This window comes from Camellia sinensis, chromosome 12 (genome assembly GCF_055761805.1).
Source record: "Camellia sinensis isolate YWXY chromosome 12, ASM5576180v1, whole genome shotgun sequence".
Classification (NCBI taxonomy): domain Eukaryota; kingdom Viridiplantae; phylum Streptophyta; class Magnoliopsida; order Ericales; family Theaceae; genus Camellia; species Camellia sinensis.
In genome coordinates, this window is record NC_138972.1 from 77,015,172 (window position 1) to 77,037,958 (window position 22,787).

General features: G+C 34.2%; 1 protein-coding gene across 12 annotated transcripts in view; it reads left to right on the plus strand.

Moving 5' to 3' along the window:
* Window positions 1-22,787, plus strand: part of LOC114306815 (vacuolar protein sorting-associated protein, putative (DUF1162)) — a 91,183-nt gene that overhangs the window by 20,691 nt on the left and 47,705 nt on the right. For 9 of the 12 annotated variants that reach the window (XM_082898997.1, XM_082899005.1, XM_082898996.1 and 6 more), the window contains 13 exons: window positions 2,087-2,294; window positions 3,204-3,272; window positions 3,377-3,456; window positions 4,041-4,190; window positions 5,725-5,788; window positions 6,834-6,935; window positions 7,179-7,355; window positions 7,430-7,557; window positions 12,270-12,420; window positions 15,049-15,147; window positions 15,293-15,394; window positions 21,823-21,881; window positions 22,038-22,140. In XM_082898997.1, coding sequence (XP_082755123.1) covers window positions 2,087-2,294; window positions 3,204-3,272; window positions 3,377-3,456; window positions 4,041-4,190; window positions 5,725-5,788; window positions 6,834-6,935; window positions 7,179-7,355; window positions 7,430-7,557; window positions 12,270-12,420; window positions 15,049-15,147; window positions 15,293-15,394; window positions 21,823-21,881; window positions 22,038-22,140 — 1,492 coding nt within the window. Of the gene's footprint in view, window positions 1-2,086; window positions 2,295-3,203; window positions 3,273-3,376; window positions 3,457-4,040; window positions 4,191-5,724; window positions 5,789-6,833; window positions 6,936-7,178; window positions 7,356-7,429; window positions 7,558-12,269; window positions 12,421-15,048; window positions 15,148-15,292; window positions 15,395-21,822; window positions 21,882-22,037; window positions 22,141-22,787 lie in introns of those variants that run through there. The other 3 variants (XM_082898999.1, XM_028252137.2, XM_082899006.1) reach the window with 3 other exon arrangements.

Genomic DNA, 22,787 nt, shown 5'->3' on the forward strand with positions numbered 1-22,787 from the left:
CATACTCCTGATTTCCCACACTTAGATGAATGAATTGACAGAAACACAAAACCTTTTGATAAATGGATTTCCACAGAGATTGGTAATTCTTTCATTTAACCACATGAGAGTCACAACCATTATCCTATAAACATTAATTACTCTTGATCACAACATGCCGTAAGGAATAATTGGAGCAATGCAATCATTTAAGTTTGGTATCCTTCCTACTGGAAGTTGTTACTCGTCCCTTTTTCGTCTTAATCTCATGGGCCTCTTGTAGGGATGTTCACGGGTCAAGGCGGTTTGAATTTAATGTCAACCCGTCACCCTAATTGACCATATTGGGTTGGCAATCACTTTCAACCGAACATTGTGAGAAACTGAAGCAGGTTGGGTCATTTAGATTGTGTTCGGCTTTGGTCGGATCAATCGGGTGGCCTTTTCTTGCCTTTTTCACATTGTTGCAAACTTGCAGTCAACCCCAAGAAGGAAAAAAAAACAATTGTAGAGAGGGAAGGGTTTTGGTGGGAGGGAGATCAAAGAGGGGGAGGGGAGGGGACTGAGAGATGGATTTGATTAAATTGAACAAATTGATGAGGACGATCTAATAAAATCGAACAGATCTGGTAAAAATCGAACAAATTGCTGGCCCCTTGATGTTGTAGTTGAGGCCCACATCATCTTGTAGCCATTGTTGCCTTCTTTCTCTGCTGGAGCTTTAGTTGCATGTTGAAGCTTTTGATTTATGGAGATGCTGTAGTGAGAATTGGTGATGCTTTTGATTTGTGGAGGCTTCAGCATGGAGGTGCTTTAGATTTATTGTGTCAACAACAATCGTAAATGATGATGGAGCGAGGGTCGTAGGAGAGAGGGCTTGTGGATTGATCATTCGTGAGAGAGAGAGAGAGAGAGAGAGAGAGAGAGAGAGAACATTTTGTGAGAGTGATGTTAGTTTGAGGAGAGAGAATATAGTAGGTTAGAGATAAGGTATAATCAACTTGAGCCAATCAAACAAATGGCATGTGTAAAGTGTGTTAATTTATTAATAATTAGTTGGTTTGGGTTAAGTGGTTGACTAATTTCATACCTGAAAATAGACCAAAACTTGAAGATATTAAATTGCACGCACTCACAACTGACCAATCATTGAGTCGGAATTGTCCATTTGACATTGTTGTGGATTGGGCTGGTCGGTTTTTCAGGTGAATTGGGTACATCACATGAACAACCTTATCTTGTCTCCACCCTTTTTTTTTGATGACCTGGTGTCCAGGCCAGCTTACGTGCACCTCGATTAATCTTAGGATCCACGCAAAGCCACGTGGATCGGGCAACTCTTAGGCAGAGCTTGTGGGCATAGCCTTAAGAAGTTGATAGTACCTAGTGGGAGTTGAACCTGAGACCTGAAGGGAGCACACCCCCAAGCCTCAAGTTGCACCCACTAGGCCAACCCCTTGGGGTTATCTTGTCTCCACCTAGAGTCAATATCCTCCCTCAGTTGTAAGGCTTTCTACTCAACACCTGCAAAAGAAACCCCTAGTTGCTAACAAACTCCATGCAAACTTTTCTTCTTCCACTTAGACCACACCTCATCGTTAGTTCCCGAAATCCCAACCCCAACCTTTCCTTTTACAAACCCACTCGGGGTTAAGGATGCCAAAAACCTCTTCTCCACCCTTTTACGCCAGCAACAACTTAGGCTGACCAAAGACTATTTTCAAACAATCCTAACCTAACCTTTAATCCGGCCAAAGAAACACGGCTTAGATGTTTTGTTCCCATCTCCAGAGCTTCTATTACTGTAACCCCCACCACCTCCACCACCCCCACCACCTCCACCACCCCCACAACATTAAATCCATTGTACTTTGTTTGTTCCTTTGAAGGGCTTTCCTTTTTTTACTTTGTTAATGAAATATACATCTCTAACTATTAATGAGTGAAAAAACATGTTTTATTTTGCCTTTAACAAAAATAAATTTGGCTGACCTTAAGCATTTGCAAATTTATAATGTGTACTTCTTTGTCATATTGTGAATTCACAATTACTCATGATAGAAATAAGTTTGGCATTATTTTATTTTATTTTTGCTTAATTTGTCAGGTTTTCTAGTGGGAAGGTGAGAGGAGGTCAAGTAAACAAAATTGTGGAGATCCAAGGTTTGGAAGTTTATTGCAGCACTTTCCAAGGAACCCTTGATTTGATGAGAGTAGACATTTTTGGGGACTCCAAACTTTTGGAAAATGCAAGGTTGGAAGGCAATAAATATGACTATATATTGGCCCCAGTTGATTTATCCATCTCTCTATTGGTAAGGTAGTTTGATAACAGTTATTGACCTCTTACACAATAAATTTTCCTGTTCCTAAGTTTTCAAAATAACCTTACACATGTAAGGTTTGCATTTAGTGTTGTGAAATTGTTTATTGATAATTTAATTCCCTAAGATGCACAGATAGAGACATGTTACATGACATAGACACACCCACATGAAAATTGCCAAAATATGTACGACACGACACGTAAAATATATAGTTGTATATATTTATTATATATAAGGAATTATTATATGTCATATATATGTATGTCATAAATATGAATATTTAATTTTAAAATAATAATTTTCAAATTCTAAGGGAGGAGAATCCGTATTAATTTACGTTATTTTTTTTTATATCATTGGATTCCAAGTTGTTTTATTCCAACTTGTTATGTGTTTCATTTAGTCTAAGAGATAAACACACGCGTTCCCCAATTTTCTAAAGCGTATTTGAGTCTAGATTTAAAAAAAATAAAAAAATACTAGTGCATGTTTGGATGTGTTTTCAATAAGGGTTGGGAAGTGTCCAATGAGTGTTTGGTTGTGCCGTTGCCTGGCATGATGTTTGGCATAACATACCACCTTTTTAGAAGTGTCTGTGCTTCTTGTTAATTTCTAAGTTATGATATTATTTCATTTTCTCAAGATTAATCCTCAATTTACCTTTCGATGTTGTTTCTTTTTCTAACTTAATCCTCAATTTACCCTTTTTTGTGTTTTTAATTTTTTATTTATTTGTCTAGTTGTCGTTGTAATGCCTCATACATGTTTTCCTGTTCTTGTATAAAGGTTCTCAACACATGAGTACGATAATTTTGATGGCTTTTGCTTGATTTTGAGGTTTATGTTAACTACTATTTCCAGTTTTTATTATTATTATTATTTTTTTTGTTCATGTAGGTGAGCAGATCAGGAAAGCATGAAAATGATTGTCCACAGTATTCTATCAATGCCGAGCTAACGGGATTGGTTGGTTTAGTGTAGTGATGGCATTTTTTCTGGAACTTTTCTTTTCTTGAAGTTTGTTGATTGACATGTTAATGTTATTTTCTTATGCAATGCAACTCTTTTAGGTCTTGTCTTTGGATGAGGTTCAATTGCAACAGGTCCTAACACTATGGGATTATTTATGCATATGTCAATTGAGGGAGAAGTAAGTTTAATACGAAGTTATTATGTCTTATTTTAATTACTTCTTTCTTTATTGAGTCATTGAGTTTTACCACTTGGTGCCATCAATATGTTATCCTTAACAACTTGGGCTTGGGAAAATGGGATTTGTGTAAGCTACAGCGAGAGTGTATGGACATGATGGGAGTTGTTAGTTTTGCACCTATGGTTGTCTTGCCAGGATGCAGTTTAATGTTTTACCGGAATGATGAGTTGAGAGAATCATGTTTGTCTTGAATAGGGAAATGCAGCGCCTGTTCCTTGGGTTACCTGCATGGTGTTGAATTGAGTTCACTTAGTGAAGGCATATGAAGATGTTGTTTTTAGTGTATATCTTCTTATCGACTTTCATTTAGAGGGGGGATTAAAAAATGATTCAAGTTGACATAATAGTTTTTTCTCCACAGCTCTTTTGTATTTTATTTTTGTGTGTTTAATACTTACTGTTGTCTTCGATTTGTATTTTCTGTTTATATTTGGCTGAGAGAATCAGTAAGTTCTGATTCACGAGCATCAGTACTTCTGAAACCTTAGATGACACTCTGTTGTATTGTCATGAATGTATAGATATGGAAGATATCGACCTTGGAGTAATCCTTTATCAAGTAAGCAAAGGGGTTGGCAAAAAGCATGGTGGCACTATGCTCAACAATCTGTTCTATCTGATGTTCACAAAAAGTTGAAGAGAACATCATGGAAATACCTTGGAGAACGAATGTAAGTTTATTGTTTCATAATAAAAATATATTTGAAGATATTCTTGAATGTCAACGAGCCATCATTTCTTTTTGGTCCTTTTCCAGCTGCAGTATGTGTAGTCTTTTTTCTAGTTCATGAAACTAAACTTTTGATGGCATCTACACTAAATTATTTCCATACTCATTCTCTTTCATGCTGAGGGCAGCCACTTTGTGCATATTATGCCAATGGTTAGGTTTGTACCCAATCTACCTGTCCCAGACCCCATCCAATGGTAACTAAACTTGGCGTACTTTAACTTTTTCCCTTATACTTTTTGAGGTGAGTTGTATTTAATCATGTTTGTTCTATATTTTAAATTTAATGTTGTTAATTGCTTTTGTACATTTTCTTAAAATACTTTCCTGAATTGCACAAGTAGGAAATATCTTTCTATGGTTTTATGTGGTTATAAACCATAGAGATTGGAAGAAATCTGCCAGAATGGTATAAATGTAGTTTGCTCGAGTCAACTGTTAGCGGAATGTAAATTCTCATTGGTTTAAAAGTGGGACCACCATCCTCTCCCACCAATAGGAGAGTGCGTTTTGTTCACCTCAGGTGAACAAATTTGCTCTCCCGTTAGCAGGCTGGATGACTATAAAGTCGAGGAACATAATGGTACGTTCAAAAAATTAATGAAGAAGCATAATATATCACCCAAAAACATGTTGGGAAATTGCCAGCGACAAACTGAAACTCAATTGATTTGTTGGGACCTTTATTGCCTGTTTAGAATATTTTTTAAAACTATTATACGTTCTCGAATGCGATAAAATGATGCAGCATACTGGTGGGAGTGTTAAAAGAAAAGATCTAATAAAAAATTCCTTAAAAAGCTCATTTACACTAATTCATCCAACTTATTTGAAACTCAGGAAAAATGTAAAAATAGTTTTCATTTCAAAGTTTCCTTTGTTTCCATATTGTACAACTTGAAAATATGAAAACTAGAAATGGAGGAAAAATGAAATTATACCAAATGGGTTACCGACACAAATCACGCCAACAAAGTGGGAAAGCAAACTGATAAATTCATCAACCATTGGAAAGAAAAAAAAATGAACCACTTTGATGTCACAGACTCTTTAGTCATTGAGATATGGGTTTCTGGCCATTCAAACTGATTCAAACACTTTCTCTGATTTGAAAACTGTAGTTAGGATAATATCACTCTTTAAGACATGTTTTATCATACTTGTGCGTACTGTCTGTTAGGGTAGTATCACTCCTTAAGACACTATATATATATTTCTATATATTGGAGAGGGAGAGAGAGTGATCAGCTGTCATACCATGTTCTGTATATTGAAAAGACGAAGTAATGAAGATAACATAGAATCAGAGCTTACCCTGCACAGGTTTAGCAAGTTTGCTGTTGTTGGATCAATTGCTCTTTCGTAAACTATTTTCATTGAGAGAGGCATATGGCAGATAAGACCTTGTGTAGTGTTTTTTGAATTATTTCCAAAGTTGTGCCACTTGTCTTAACTTTATGTGTTATCTATGACAGAGACCATCGCCGCAAGTATGTGAAATTGTACAAGACCAAACTAAAGTGTCTTCGGGAAGAACAGGTGATGTACTTTCTGCAAAATGCTGCGGCAGTCCCGGTTCTATGTTTGATGCTGTAACATTTTCTGTTGAAGAATGTTTTGGTTTCTATTCTGAGCTATCAGGTTTTCTTTTCATGGTTGCTTGCTTAATAATAATTTAAAATGAGTACTGAGGCTGGTAGCAAGACTCAACATTATCGCTAATTTAAAGTTTTCTATTTAAAATTCAGCCATGTAATTATGGTATAGGGTTAGGTTCTTTGAAATCTTAGCTCGAGTTAGATGTATTTGGTTTCAAATATGGATTTTGGAATGTATTTAAGGTTTTTTATGTGGTCACAAAAAAGGCTTTACTCTAGCCCTCACTCTAGTGTGTTTTGGGCTGCTTATGACAAGCCCTAGCAGTTTTTGATGTGCAATTCAGCTTGTGATATTTGTTTTTTTTTTATAGTTTTTATGATCAAGGATGTTTCAACTTCTAGTTTCTTTGAAATGAAGTAATATCTTTAACTCAATATGTTTTGCTTTGGGGTTAGTTAGTCTAACTTTAATTACTCTATATGATTTAGTGGAAAAAGGAGTTTTGGGTTTCATTATTTTCTATCACACTTCTTCGTGCATTGGATAATCGATTGTCCCCTTGAAAATCAAGTGTAAGGCTTGGATGGGTTAATTCATACCACGTTTCTGGGTGCTGATTCATTCCACCTTCCCCGATTGGAAATTTTTGTTTTATCCTTGCTGATTAATGCTTGAGATTTAGTGGGTATTGGCTTTTTCTAAAGCAACACACAGGTTTTGTGAAATTTCCTGCCTGTACCAAACCATACAGTTTACCTTAATTATTTATACCATGAGATATCTTCAATCACTTTTGGCTCTCGATTTGGTTTCACTTTGTCTGATTGGTGGCTCTCTTCTTGGATTACACAAGCTGTTAATTTTTTCTGGCTCTTGAATATACAATTATTTCTTTTATTTGGTACCACATTGTCGTGCAAATTGGAAGTTAGTTACTTGCTGAACATTTATTGATTTGATCCTATTCCGTTATTGTTATCATCAGGTTATTGGCAATGATATTCTTCAAGAGTTGGAGCAAATGGAGAAGGAATATGATATAGAGGATATATTAAATTATAGGTCTACTGCTGAGACTGAACTACAGGTATGTATGATGCTCAACCATAGGAAGGTTCATCAATATATGATTGTATAATTATATGCAGTTAGCTTTCTGTAGTTAACCGTTGTGACAATCATATAGCTTCATCATCTTCTCATACATTGTGCACCTTGAACTTTCTCAAACTTCCATATTCTTGATATTGCCAATATTCTTATGTTGCTAACTATAATTGAAAACTAATATTCAACTATTTTGTTTCTTTCTATGTTAATGTGATTGCAGGAGTTCCTATTGAATTCAAACTCCAGCTTGGTAGTGAGTGGTGCTTCACATAATGATGAGCGTTCCTCTAGCAGAGCTCGAGGATGGTTGAATTGGCTGTCCCGTGGCATGCTTGGTGCTGGAGGAACAGACGATTCAAGCCAATTTTCTGGTGTTGTTTCAGATGAAGTTATAAAGGTATATGTGTTACAATTAGTTGCTACTTACTTTTCTTCTTCTCAAAAAAGTTATTAAATCTTTTCCTCGTACAGGATATTTATGAAGCAACAGAGTTCCAGCCTGCACCTTTGCCTGATGGGATTTCTGCTGCAGATGATATTATCTTTTTCTCTGAAATCAAATTTCACATTCATCAAGTCTCTGCAACACTGTGGAACATGTATCTGTTCCTATCTCTTTAGTCTATGAATAAATTAACAGTTATAGTACCTATAAATACTATAATATTTAGCACATTCATTGGTTTTTCTTATTAATAGAAGTGGCAACAAATTAAATGGTTCTGCTTGAAGTTATCAGAGACATAATTAAATGACGATGCCAAAAGATCTTTGGTGGAACCTAAGGAAAGTTGGCATGAGATGGTTATGATAGATAATACATCAGCAATATTTGTTTCTTCCTCTCAAATCCCTCTAGTGATCCAGTAAAACTAACTCTGTTTTTTGTTGGGGAAATTGAAAATCAGTGAGAAGAAGTGACAATAGTTTACAAAATATGGAGGTGGAAGTAGTCCCGTGCTATGGTGTAAGTGAAAACTATGGCCTTACTTGCTCCAGAGTGTAGACTCCATTTGCACTTCCATGTTTTTGCAATTACTTTCACTTCTTTCCATTGTTTATTTATAGTTTTGCTGCTCCATGTTTTGTTTAGAGGTAGTCTAACATTTTGTTATTATTTTTTTTTCCGCAAGCCTTATTCAATTTCATTTTCTTAAGTGCAAACTCCACTTCGAAGTTCCTACTCCTACGATAGAACCTATAGTCCTGATTTTTCTTATTACTGCCTACTTTCTCCTCTTTTGACCTACCTCCATGTTCCTCATTTAACAACTTCTCAAAATAGTTCTTCCACCTCTCTTTAATCTCTTAACCCTTCACCAACACCTTAGAGTCTAACCTGATTAAAATCTTTTGTTTTCTTATCTCTTATCTTAGCAAGTTTGTATATCCTCTTCTCTCCCTCCTTACTATCTAGTCTAGTATATAGGTTATCATAGGCTTTCAACCTAGTCTCTCTTACTACTTTTTTTGACCTCCCTATTGGCCAATCTGTAGCGCTTAAGGTTTTTCTCAGTTTTATCATTCTGCTACTTTTTAAAACTCTCTTTTTTTTGTCTTTATTACCACTTGGACCTCCTCCCTCCACCACTAAGTTTTCCTAAAGTTGGGTCCCTTTTCTTTTAATTCTCCAAGAATTTCTCTTGAGATTCTTCTCATACAATTGGCCATTGAGTTTCAAACAGTGTTAGTGGGTGTTTGGGAAGTTGTTATTTTAGTAGGCTATTTTAGCTTTTGGCTATTTTAGGAGGCTAAAATTTTTGTGTTTGGGAAGATAGTTGGATTTTTTTGTAATTGGATGTGATGCTTGTGAGAGAAAAAGTGAAATGATTATGGGTTTGATGTGACATTTTGTCTTATTGGCTATTTTAGTCTATTTTGTCTTTTAGTGCTATTTTAGCCAAAAAAACTGAAAAAGTTTCTTCCCAAACACCCCCTTAGTATCATTTTTCATGTCCCAAGTACCTTCTTTATTCATTCTATTCTTAAATGTGTCTAGTTTAGCCCTTTTTAAGTCCCACCATCTAGTCCTGCGACGCCCACTATCTTTCCGAGCTTGGTATTGCCCTTTAAAGCATAAATATAGTACCAAAATCCTATGTTGAGACGTCAAACTCTTTCCAAGAATCACCTTACAGTCGCTACATTTTAGACAGTCCCCTTTTCTTACTAGAAAGTAATCTATTTGGTTCTTAATTGACCCACTCTTGAAGGTTATCAAATGTTCCTCTTTTTTGTTATACATAGTATTGGCCACCACTAGGTCAAAAGTTAACGCAAAATTTAAAATACTCTCTCCAGTCTCATTTCTATCACCAAAACCATACCCACCATGTACTCCCTCATAATATAGTTTATCTACTCTTACATGGCCATTGAAATCACCACCTATAATTAGGTTCTCTCCTACGGGCATCTCCTATAATACCTCATTCATTTGGTCCCAAAAAACTCTTTTAATCTGATCATCTAATTCTACTTGGGGGGCGTATGCACTAATAATGTTCATTATATTCTCTCTAATAACTAGTTTAACTTACGTAATCCTATCATCTTTTCTAATGACCACAACTACATTTTTTACAAGACCCTTGGCAACTATTATTCCTACCACATTCCTGTGTTTATCATTGCCACTATAATATAGCTTAAAACCGGTATCCTTTATTTTTCACTGTTTATGTATTTATTTTTTTTGTATTCTAGACGAGAGCGGATAAATAAGCTAGTCTAAGATTATAGGTTTAGGGTAGCCATATGGAATATAGGAACTTGAACTGGTAAGACTATGGAATTAGTAGATGTCATGATTAGGAGGAGAGTTAGTATAACTTGCGTACAAGAAATTAAGTAGACGGGTGAAAAAGCTCGAGAAATGTTTGGGTAAGAAGAGGGTTGTTTGGTTGACTAAGTTATTTAGGAAGATTTTATTGACTAAGAAAATGCCAGAGAAGTAGAAGAAGAGTATTTTAGTGCCAATATATAAGAATAAAGGAGATGTCTAGAATTGCAACAACTATAGAGGAATCAAATTAATGTGTTACACAATGAAAGTGTGGGAGAGAGTGATGGAACGTCGATTGCGAGATATAACAGAAGTGTCAGGATCAAGCTTAAGTCCTTATCTTTTTGCTTTAGTTATGAATGAGTCGACGTGCAATATTCAGCATGATGTGCTGTGGTGTATGCTTCTTGCAGATAATATCGTGTTAGTGGATGAGACTAGAGAATGAGTTAACACTAAGTTGGATATTTGGAAGAAAAACATTTAAATCTAAAGGATTTAGGATAAGCAGAACTAAGACAGAGTATATGGAGTGTAATTTTAGTAACAGTCACAATGGAAGCAGAGGAGAAGTGAAAATTGAGAACCAATAACTACCTAAGAGTGAATATGTTCATTATTTAAGATCGATTATCTCAACGACTGGGGAGATTGGAGCGGATGTGATCCACATAATTAAGGCGGGGTGTCTTAAGTGGAGGAGTGTGTCTGGAGTACTGTGCGATAAACGAATACCCATTAGACTAAAAGGGAAGTTTTATAAAATGCCTATTAGATCAACGATATTGTATGGGACGGAATGTTGGGTAACTAAGAAACAACATGTAGATAAGATGAGTGTTGCTGAGATGAGGATGCTAAGGTAGAAATGTGGCAAGACTAGAAAAGATAGAGTTAGGAATGAGTGTATTCGAGAATCGGTAGGAGTAGTACCGATAGAAGATAAGTTGAGAGAGAATAGATTGAGATGGTTTGGTCATATATAATGGAGACCGGCAGAGGTAGTAGTAAAGAGATGCGATACAGTGACACTAGATGGTAGTGTTAGGGGAAGGGGTAGACCTAGATTGACGTGGACTAGTGTAGTAAATAGATATGAATCTCCTTAATTTGACTAACGAAATGGCCTTGGATAGAGTCGAGTGGAGAAGTTATGTAGCCGACCACATTTGATGGGACTTAAGGCATGGTTTCGTTATTCTACACATTTTTGTTTTACCACTGCACCACAAAATATTTATTGAATATCTTAATTGTGTGTCATAACACCTTAGCAAATTGAAATTTATTTACTTGGTACATAGTGGTATTTTATTTCTTTTTGTGTTGGTATCTTTTTGTTCTCTTTTTGTATTATAGTTTGTACCATAAAACAAAGATAAGATTATAGAGGCAATATGTTGGCAGATACAACCACTGGGAACTACCAGTGTAACACTGCTTATTGTCTGAGTGATACTTGAATCGTAAAGTATAAATGACATTATGTTATGGATGAGGCTACAATAATTTTATCATAATATGGTGTAGAATTTTTACATCAATTTTCAAATAGTATGCATGTATGTCAATCTTTACCCTTGGTGTAGAGTGGAGAAGTATTAATGTAGCTAATTCTTTGTTATTGGGATTAAGGTTTGTTGAGTTGAGTAAAGCTGTAGTTTCTATTTAGTTATCAAAAAATATAAATTATTTTCATATATTCTATGATTTATCCTTTAGATGACTAAAACTATCAAAATCAAAATTTTTTAGTGTTATTACTACCATTGTACAAGGTTAAAGTAAAATTATATGGGATATTTTATGTTGAAATCACTGTACTATTTTACAGATGGGCATTATTTTAAACTCACAAACATATAGTGAATTTAAATTTCCAATCAAAATCCAGATTTTATAAATTTCCAAATTCTCATCAGAATTCCAAACTTTTTAATTTGTTTGAACCTTTTCTAATATAGTTTCTTTGGCATTGTTTAACAATCATGTTAGTCAGTTTAATGTCAAGATTTGGGATGCGTTCTATACTTTTCTTCAGTATAGATGCCTATTTTTTGTCACTTCTGGGTTAAGTACTGGGTGGAATTCCACTTCTTGATACTGTCTGCCTGCTCACTTGCTTGTCCTCTTTAAATAGCACAGCTGTTATATATACCTTGACTTGTGATAGGGACCATATTTTCACTATTCTGTTTTTTGCTTCCTTTGTATTAGTTGTAATTTTCGACATTCTATTTCTAATCTATATTTGTAAAACAGATGTGCTTACACTAGTCTTTCCGTAGCTTTTCATCCATATCATTTATGCTGCTATCCCAAGTTATTGTGTTTTGAAACAGACATTATTTCTCATTTATGGTGTCATGTCTATTGCTTTGTTTGACTGAAAACTGAATAGAGAAATACTATTATTTGTTGTACTGATAACAGTGTAACTAAATGACGTTAGATTTTTCTTGCTTTCTTGAATTTTCTTGCTTCTTAGTTCAATTTTAATCAAGAATTGCTTTATTAATTGTTTAGGAAGTTTGCCCGAGCAATTGCTGAGTTAATTTTTGATGGGATGTTTATTGAGTGTAAGCTTCGGGAGGAATCTGCAGTCATTACGGCCTTAGTCAACAGTGGAAGGATGATTAATCCGTGTAACAAGCAAGCTATTTTGCTTGTGGGAAAGGTTTGTATTTTCATAAGCCATCCATAAATATGTATATAATCATTTCTTGAATTCCATGAAAAGTTATGGATGTATGTAATCTCTTCTACATGGATACTATCCTGCAAGAAACCTTGTTGCTTGACTTGATATTTACTTGAAAACTTCATGCTGTGTTTTTAGTTTGAAATTGTCACACCCCGGTTTTAAAAGATTAATTAAGCGAAAATTAATTAACCTAATTGTGATTATTGTACGAAAATCCTCCTTTTTATCTCTGATTATTGTACGAAAATTCTCCTTTTTTTTTTTTTTTTTTTTTTATCTCATTAAACAATTTAATATGATTTCCAAAACAATTTCCATCAACCACCTCAAAAGCATGTTTACTCACATTTAAGTGGTTTAAATTTATGTAAAAGTATCCAAAGTCCTTTATTCATGTAAAAGAGGTTCGGTTTGCCAGAGTTTTTAATTCCGAATAAAGGGTCTACAAGACTGAAGTAGCTGCTTTGGTATTTGACTAACTTATTTGATTTTGCAATATAATTTGATTATTGACAAAAAGAGTCATTTTTATCTTATTTTCAAGAAATCTTAAGTTTAATTAATATTGCCCGATTTAATTGTTTAACAATGATAAGTTCACTTAATGCTTTGCACACCCACACTTTAACATACAATCGTCCCCAAATAAAATGAATGATTCCAAAAATTTAAGATTACATTCCTAAGATTAATGTTACAAATACATCACAAAGAGGACGTAGCCCTGATTAACCTGTCTAATGCTTGGGCCTCCCATCCGTACCTGTCATGTATGGGGTGAGCAACCAACAAGTTTACCATAATCGCTACAACTAAGGTATATAAAATATACAAGGCATGCCCAAAATATACTTAGCATGAGAAATTGTTCACATTACTGATTTTCCTTATTAGTCCGATCTCATCACAATTTCTACTTAATTAATTTAAGCAAGTCCAAATTCTGAGAAGTATAGTCTATAATTTGCTACACAACATGCAAAGCAGTGCAACAATAGTATAATAATAAAAGCGATATTTGAACGTCAATATATAGATGCAGTCTTACATATACCCGGTTCCCATTCGAGACTTAGCTGAGCGTTAGTGAAGCATTGGCAGCAAAGCTGACTCATCCACCCTATTTAACGGAGGTTACTAGTCCCCATACCAGACTTGCTGCCACTTCAAGTGTACCGGGCCGAAAATATGGCCTACTGGCCTGTATGGGACTCAAAACCTAGAATCATCTCAAATGATACCGGACCCAAAGCCCAAATTCAAATCTCATTATATTCCAATACTTAATTATTTCCAGACACTTATAGCCAATTTCTCATGGTCAAATCTCTACGCTTGGTCAAACTTCCAACCCTTGGACAATTTTACTGATTTACTCTTTAGGTCAAAAGTACCATAATGCCCCTTTCACAAGATGCGCCTTACTAGCTAATTTACCATATTCCCCTAAGGGCTAAAAAGATAAATTTGTCCCTGAAAGTCAAATTACCAAATCTCCCTTGTTTCAAATTACCATTTTAACCTTAAGTGGCAAAATTACCATGTATTTCAAAAATCATATTGAACACAACAAACATATTTTTAAGGAAACAGGGCATAAAATAAAATTTAGAAAATTAGTGAAACTAGGAAGGAATCAAATCTATGAAAAATACCAATCAAATCTTGTAACCCTTCACTATTTTGCATCTTAAATATTTTTTCCAACACTCATTGGCTTTGTTCTTGCAAAAGAAGTATGCTATTTGTCTCATTCTTTGAGCACCCATGACTTTAGAATCACAATCATCTGACCATTTGCATCTGAAGCATGTATTAGGAGAAGTGTAGCTAGGATTTTATTTATTTTTAAGTAGGTTGATAGGACAGTTAATTGATCTGCACACCAAAGGCTTGAAGCAGAATGGGATGGGATTGTATTTCTATGCGTTCTTGATGGGCCAGGTTCAGCTGGAGCTTGGTTGTTGCTTTGTTTGGTTTGGCTTGGGTGCAACCGGGTTTTGTGTTGGATGTGGTTCAAAGTTGGGGTGGGGCTAGGGTGGGGAGGAGGCATTAGAAGGCTTGGATTCGTGCTTCTCATTGTTTGTTGTGGTTGGTTTGGTTGGAATGTAATAGGCGTGTTTTCCAAGATGTGTGTCATTCAGTTTTGTGGTTAGAGAGTAGTCTCTTGTTGGTCTTGCATAGTTGGGTTACAGGTTTAGTTGATCCCAATGTCTTGGCTTTTGTAGGTTTTGTGGAGGACTCGATTAGTTAGGTTGTTGGGCCCGATGTGGGTTGTTTATTTTTTTGTATTCTTTGCATCATCTTGATGCTTTTCTAATAAAGTTTGATTATTTATCAATAAATAAATAAATAAATTCAAGGATTTGGATGGTTTTTGACATTTTTTTTAATCTGTGTCCTATATGATTGGCATACTACACTTGATATTCCTTGTTTATCTTAAAAAAAAATGATCATAGGGCTTTGTCCACATTATGATGCTTGTTACTGAATTAGTTGAATGTCTCTGCAGATACTTTTCTTTTTATTTGTTTTTATTTATATCGTCAAATCAGTTCAATAGAGACATTATCAATGATTGGCATTGCTTGTTTGCAGGCCATTTTTGAGAAAGATCTACTTGAAACTGAGAAAACTTCTGTAAGTATCCAAGTTGATACTTCGTCAGCAAACCAAGATATAAAATTATTGGTGAAGGTACTTCTTATCCCTTGTGATTAAGCTTCTTCTTCAGTTTGTGAGTTATTAGCAGATCTTTGGTGTTAATTAACAATCTTCTTCTTGTTTTTTGTGTCTGGAATTTTCTTCATTGGGATTCCTGTACTGTAACTTTTCCATTCAGGTCATGCTTCAGCCACTTGAAATTACATATGATTCAGAGTTTCTTCTGAATGTCATGGAGTTCTATAATGTGTTGGAAACCTTCAAATTTCAACATGAAAGGGTAATGTTAACATGTTGACATGAATTATTCTTATTTTGTCCCTATTACATTGCATTTTGTTTTTTGGGCATTTTCCCCCCCATTGCGATTCATTACTTTTTGTGGTTTTCCAGTCAATAAGAGAGAAGAAAAAGGAAAATGAAAAAAAACAAAAAAATAAAAAAGATTCATTAATTTGAGTAATTTTGTCGTCAATGGCTCGCTGCCATTAGGAATTTATATATCCTCCTTTACATGCCAGTTTCATTTGTTGGCCTTTTTTTTTAGTTTTTGATCTTGCTTCTGTATTATTAGTTGTGCTGTGTGCTATACTGCTTACCTTTAACAGGACCAAATTCTGTGGCATTGTTCAAAAGAAAAATTCATCTTTAGGTTTCTATCTAAAGGGTTCCTTATCATTTGTATTTTGTATTTGTGAAAGAATTGTTTAGGCATATTACTGTAACAACGATCAGGTCCTCAGCATTTAAAACTTTTGATATGATCACCTGTATCATAACACATGCAACCCAATTGGATAGGTACAAAGGCTGTCTCATCTTGAACAGAAGAATCTTGGACTATGAAGAGTTGCCAATACATATAGGTAATGTTTGTTTGGGTAGATATGAGCTTGGGATTGGACTAATAGTCCAATAAAATTATTAATCCGATGTTTGGTTAAACAATTGAAGTACGGATTAATTATTTTAAACTTGGCTATTAGTTAAGATAGGATACATAATCCAACGGATTGGTAGTCCTAGGACTATTAGTCATGGGAATGCTAATCCAGTCCGCCTAAACAAACATGGCAATAGTGTTGTATTAGGAAAACGTTGAATCCATGAATACTAAATTTAGTTGGTATAGTTGTTCACTAACATTGTGTCTTCTTGACAAGACTAGAGAAACTAGATTCAAGGGTGTCGGATATAATTGATTTAAACATATTCTTCATGTCTGTTGGTTTTCATTTTCACCCTAGAAATACATGAAAGCTTGCCTTTTCATTTTCCAAATATGAAAAGACTGTATTTCCAAAAACCATCTTTTTATTTTGTTCGAAGAATTCTAGTAATCCAATTTAGATAAGCGTAGTGTCAGAAATCAAATTCTTTCATCTTTTCATATTTCTTGTAGTTCTCAATGTTAATATTTATGTACATGTAAAAGTAGTAGATTTACTTCTCAAGGGGAACTTTGTGGAGTCCATGCTCCACTATTTTTTAAATAATCTTAGTTTCGCTAGAAATCTCACTGATAGAGAGGCTGGTGATTTAGTCTCCTTGTTGTCTCGCATTGATTAGTTGTCCTTGGATTCTTCCTTGAGTGATAAATTGGTTTGGCTCTTGCATACTTCCGGTGTATTTCTTGCAAATCCTTTTTCGAAAAAATCATTGAGAAGCCAAATATTCCTTTTTTTCCCTCTTCATAAAAGAATTTGGAAGTCTTTTGCGCCTCTCAAAGTGAAGTTTTTTATATGGTCTTTGATTCATGGAAGCGTTTTGACCAATGATATCCTTCAAAAGAGGAGGCCTAATTGTCATCTTTCTCCTCAATGGTGCAGCATGTGTAAGGTAGAGGGGAAGACTTCATTTTTGTTTTTGCACTGTCCAGTGCAAGATGTTTGTGGCAGCAGCTTTTTGCATGGGGTGGCATTGCTTGGGTGGCTCACCAATGTTATCTATTGATTTTCGATTTTTGGCCTTTAACAAAAAAGCAAAGATGTTGGGGCTTTGTGCAGTTTTTGCTCTATTCTGGGTTATTTGGTTGGAGAGGAATGCGAGGATCTTTGAGGGCAAAAATATTGACATCTTTTCGATGTGGGAGAAAATCAGATTTTTAGCATCTTTTTGGGCTTCAGTTGCTCCCCCGTTTAGGGGAATCCCGCTTATTTTATTTTATTTTTAGTGATTGGAAGTCCGTGTGCGACTTTTAGATTTTTTTATTTTCACTTTTGAGGACTTCTTGTCCTCCTTTGTATTTCTTTATCTCGTTTCTCTTCTTTAATAAAATCCTTCTTTTGTTGCTAATAAAAAAAAAAAATTGTAGGGAGGCTTATGGAATGGTCGAAAACATAAGGAAAGCAATAACAATATAGAAAGGATAGAATTTTCTCTGAATTTTATTACTCAAACAATTATTGCATTGCCTCAAAGGCTTACAACTTAATTTATAGTAAACATTGCTTGCTAACCAAGCCACAATTCATTCAGTAAATCAAACTGAAATTACATAAAGTAAGGAAAAACTCAAAATAGTAGATTTGAGTTGAGCTCAAATCTGAAATCTAGCATAAATAGGAAACTATTCTTAAAAAATGTGATTCAAAATGGATTTCTCTAGACCCTGATATTACACATTCAAATCTTTTGAAAAATATTAAATTATCTAATTTTGAGCCCCAAAGAGTGGAATTCACACAAAATCTAGCACGGGTCATTGCGTAGTGGTGAGTTGTATTTGTTGGGTCATTTCAGATCAAATATGGGTGTTTGGGCCTAATATGACAACCTTGAAAAATCAGCAAAATTATTTGTGTTTGGTTTGAGTTTTCTGGATAAAGTTATTTGAAAACTGAGTTTTCTAGTTTTTGTGTTTTTAGTGAATATTTTTTAAATTTTAAACATTTTTTTAAACTTTTTTAGATGCACCTTACTTAGATGTATCTAAAAAGTAAAAAATTTGTGAAAAAATATTTAAAAAAATTAATAATACATAAAAATACAAAAAATGTACTGAATTCTTGTATTTTTTTTGTATTTTTGGTATTTAGTGAATTTTTAAAAGATTTTTTTTACAATTTTTTTACTTTTTAGGTATATTTATGTTAGGTGTCTAAAAAGTAAAAAACTTGCTTAAAATATTAAAAAAAATTCAGTAAAAACAAAAAAACACAGAAAATAAGAAAGTAGAATTTTCTGAAAACTGTTTTTGAAAAAATGGAACCAAGCAAGCTATTGTTTTGCGATCAAACAGTTAAATTGCTCTAGGAACTTACTGTCAATCACCTTTGCATCATAAAGGCACCAAGGGGGCGCCACCACACAATAAAAAAGGGAAGGACCCTCAGAAACTCTTAGAAAAGAAAACATTGAGCTTTACATCTCTATCCCAACTAATCAAAAGGCTCTAAAAAAACCAAAAATTGATCCAAGGATGGCTCAATAGTCAATCCCATCCCATTAGAGAACCAACATACAAAGTAGACAAAAATAAGCTCCGAAGCTTAACAAGTGACGCCTACACTCCTTTAAAGGTCTCTCTATTTCTCTCTTAGTCTCACCAAATGATCCACATAAGATCAAAGTTACCAAGTTCCATGATGCACTATGAATGCAATAACTCTGAACTTGTGGCTAATTAGCTAGTTTGTGGCTGAAACTCAACCTTCAAGTTTTATAGTGTCGGCTATTTACAACATGTCTTTGGGCTTTCAATTTGTATTCTTGAGTGGGGTTTATTTATGGTTTAGAGTTTATTGAGTCCAGCTTCTTGTTTACATGTAGTATGCTTGATAGTAGGTTTTCTTTTTTTTGATCAACAACAAAATTGATAAATAAAAAAGGGAGCGAGGATGAGGCATCCTCATACAGAAGGAAAATGAAAATGAAAATACAAAGTGCAGAATCCTGACAATATTATCACAAGCAAAAGCCTACTAATCACACACCGACAACCAATCTCTAGTTAATAAAAAAAGTGGAACCCCTTTAAAGAGCGAACTCCCTGAAGCCCAAAAGGATGCTAAGTGGCAAACTTTATCCCACAAACAGTCCACTGCCTGAAACTTATCTTCGAACAGCCTCATATTTCCTTCCAACCATAGAACCCAAAAAGTTGCAAAGATGGCACAAGACGATAACATTTTGGCTCTCTTCGATTCTCCAAATACACGAAAATCAACTAGGGGCATATGCGTACACCATTTTGGTACCACCCACATAACATTTCTCATGAGGAACAATCTGTGTCATAAATTCAAAGCAAAAGGGCAATGGAGAAATAAATGATCTACAGACAACATAAATACTTCTACAGAGGTGCTACCGTGTATTGTACTACTCTTCGATACAAATGGCCATCCTCATTAATGCTTGACATGTACCTATTCCTTTCGGCCTCCACTGTGTGTTTAGACTTATTAGACAGTTGTACAATATAAAAAAGAAAGGTCTAGATTAGTTGCCATTAGATGGGTTTTTGGGATGGAGTTGATTGGGTACAAACATTGTTGTCAAATTGGAAATCGAATCGTGAATCGTTTTACTAAAATAGTGAATCATGAATCGTAAGATTCATTTAAATTTAAATTTTAAATGATATATAATTCTATAATTCTATATATTTATATACATATACAAATGCATACAATGTTTAAAATAAAGTAAATTATCATTATGACTAAATTATATCTATGTATATAATTATAAAATCACATATATCAATATAACTAATTATTATCTTCTATATATCTTCATAATTTGGCAAAAACGAATTTATCAAAAAATAATAATAATTTGGCAAAAACGACGCTATTTCATGCATTATGTAAACAAAAATAAAAATATAACTGAATCGCAGTGAATCGTAAATTGAATCGTAAGATTCACTCAATTTCTGATTCAACAGCACGATTCAAATTGTTTTTGTTGAAACTTGTATCAAATCATATGAATCGAATCGTGAATGGTACGATTTTAACAACTGTATAAACTTAACCTTAGGCGTCATTTGTAGAAAGTTACTACCCTAAAGTTTGAACCCACAACCTCAAAGTTAGTAGACTGAGTTTTTTTAACCACTGAACTAGAGCCCCCTATATAGTTGTACAACATAAAAACATGAATTTGAATGTACACCTGGCAAGCACATTTGACAGACCTAATGGTTTTGGTTACGTCTCTTTTTAAGTGTACAAAAAGTGAATTGCGGGTAATGGATAAAAAAAGCATAATGGAATTGGTTTGAAAGTTATGAACAACTTTAGATTTCTCTAAAGATATGTTGACTGTCTAATTAAAGGGATTGTTCTGCTGAGAAGTTATAAAAAATGTGTTTGTTTGCAAACTCATGTCCATTTTGTTGTCTCCTTGCTTGTCCATGTCTTCTGTTATTGTTATTAAACCAAAACAAAGCAAGCCTTAAGTCCCATTAAATGGGGTCGGTTACATGAATCTTTCTTCTTCACGCGGCTCTATCAAAAGGCCATTTCGTTAGTTAAATTAAGTATATCCATATCTCTATTTACAACGCTAGCTAACGTTAATTTAGACCTATCGGGTCCCCTAACATTTCCATCTACCGTCACTGCATCGCATCTCTTCACTACTGCCTCTGTTGGTCTCCGTTGAATATGACCAAACCATCTCGATCGATTCTCTCTCAACTTATCTTCTATCGGTGCTATTCCTACCCATTCCCAAATACACTCATTCCTAATTCTGTCTTGTCTAGTCTTGCCACACATCCACCTTAGCATCCTCATCTTAGCCACACTCATCTTATCTACATGTTTTTTGGTTGCTCAACGCTCCGTCCCATACAATATCGTTGGTCTAATAGCCGTTTTATAGAATTTACCTTTTAGTCTAGTGGGTATTCGTTTGTTGCACAGTACCCCAGACACACTTCTCCACTTACACCATCTCGCCTTAATCTTATGGGCCACATCCGCATCAATCTTCTGTTATTGTTATTTATTTTTTATTTTTCAATTTCAGTCATATTCTAGTGTAATATCATGTCTAAGTTGTTTCTTTTAGAAAATTATGTTTAGCTTTTTCTTTATTTCTTAAGCCTTACTTTGATTTAATGCAAAGCTGATTATATTTACGAGCACAATCTACATGGTTGTTCAACAAACTTGGCTGGGAAACTTCTTCTTCTTCTTCTTCTTCTTCTTTTTTTTTTTTTTTTTTTTTTTTTCAAACTGGGCTATTATGTAAAATCTTTGCTTGAAGGATAAAGTCTGTAGTTTCTTTTACCATCTCTTATTTATTTATTTATTTAATGTTCTGTTTTTTCTGAACAACTCTTTAAAAATCATACTAATGCAGCAATTCTCGACCCTGAAATTTATGATGAAAGCCTCTATTACCAATCCATGTTCATCTACATATTCACATCCAACCCTGTTTCTGACCTTTAAATTGTGCTGAGGTTTTGGACTTGGTGTATAACTAAATATTTAATATTTGTTGTTTCCTTAATGGAAAAGTTTGCCTGTAGAATATCTCCTATCTTGTTGTGATTCAACAATATTTTTCAAAACCAATTTTTAAATTTTTTTTTTATATAAAATTTTTCATGGTTTGTCACATCAAGTGTCACTGAAACTATTAAAATGACTAAAAGTCTTCCCATATCAAAATTTAGTCTGTTCAATTGGAGTGCAATAATAGGTTTGGTTGATAGTAGGAGTCACTCTTTTTCTCCCATTACAGGTGATGTTGTCTCTAAATGGGATTGAAGATGTACATGCACGATTAATGTCAAAAACTGAGTGAGTTGTTGTTTGGCTTTGATTTATGAATTTCAAACGTCTGTTTGATGCAATTGGCACTGCATGTTAGCAATTTGATTCATGCAATTCTGCATGCTGCTTTTTATTAGTTCCCCTCTCCTTACATTTGCTTATGTGGTTCTCCATCCATGGCAGATATATTTTATCAAGTCGTAAGAGGTGGATTTGGAATATTAATTCCTTGAATGTTAAAATAAATATCCCGTGGAGAAATGCTAATTCAGAACCATATGTGATGGTAATATTTTATTTATTTATTTATTTATTGTGTATGAATCTTATTGCATGGCTTTAGACCTTTATTTATTTATTTATTGTGTATGAATCTTATTGCATGGCTTTAGACCTTTATTTATTTATTTATTTTCTATTTTTGAATTTATCTCAGTTTTATGTCAGACTCAAGCCATCATACGTCTTTATTTGTAGTGCTGTGTTGTTCCACATGTTACACTTTCGGTTTTGCACTATGCTAATTTATAGACAAGTCAAATATATTTCACTCTTGGTATGTATATTTTCAAGGGAGATATGGTGATAGACCCCTCACTATTTAATTTGTCTTTCAAAAGGACAAGAATTATATAGATACTTTCAAAACCCCCTAATATTTTAAAACTTGTTTCTTTTACTATACTACTTTCATATCTATCAGTTCTCTTATTAAGCCATCCTCACAGTGTATTTCAGAGAAAAATTTTACTTTGATTTAGAGTAAAATTTTACTCTGATTCAGAGTAAATTTTACTTTGATTTAGAATAAAATTTTGCTCTGAAATTACAATTTTACTTTGATTCAGAGTAAACTTTACTTTTATTTAGGGTAAACTTTACTTTGATTTAGAGTAAAATTTTATTCTAAAAGTACAATTTTACTCTGAATCA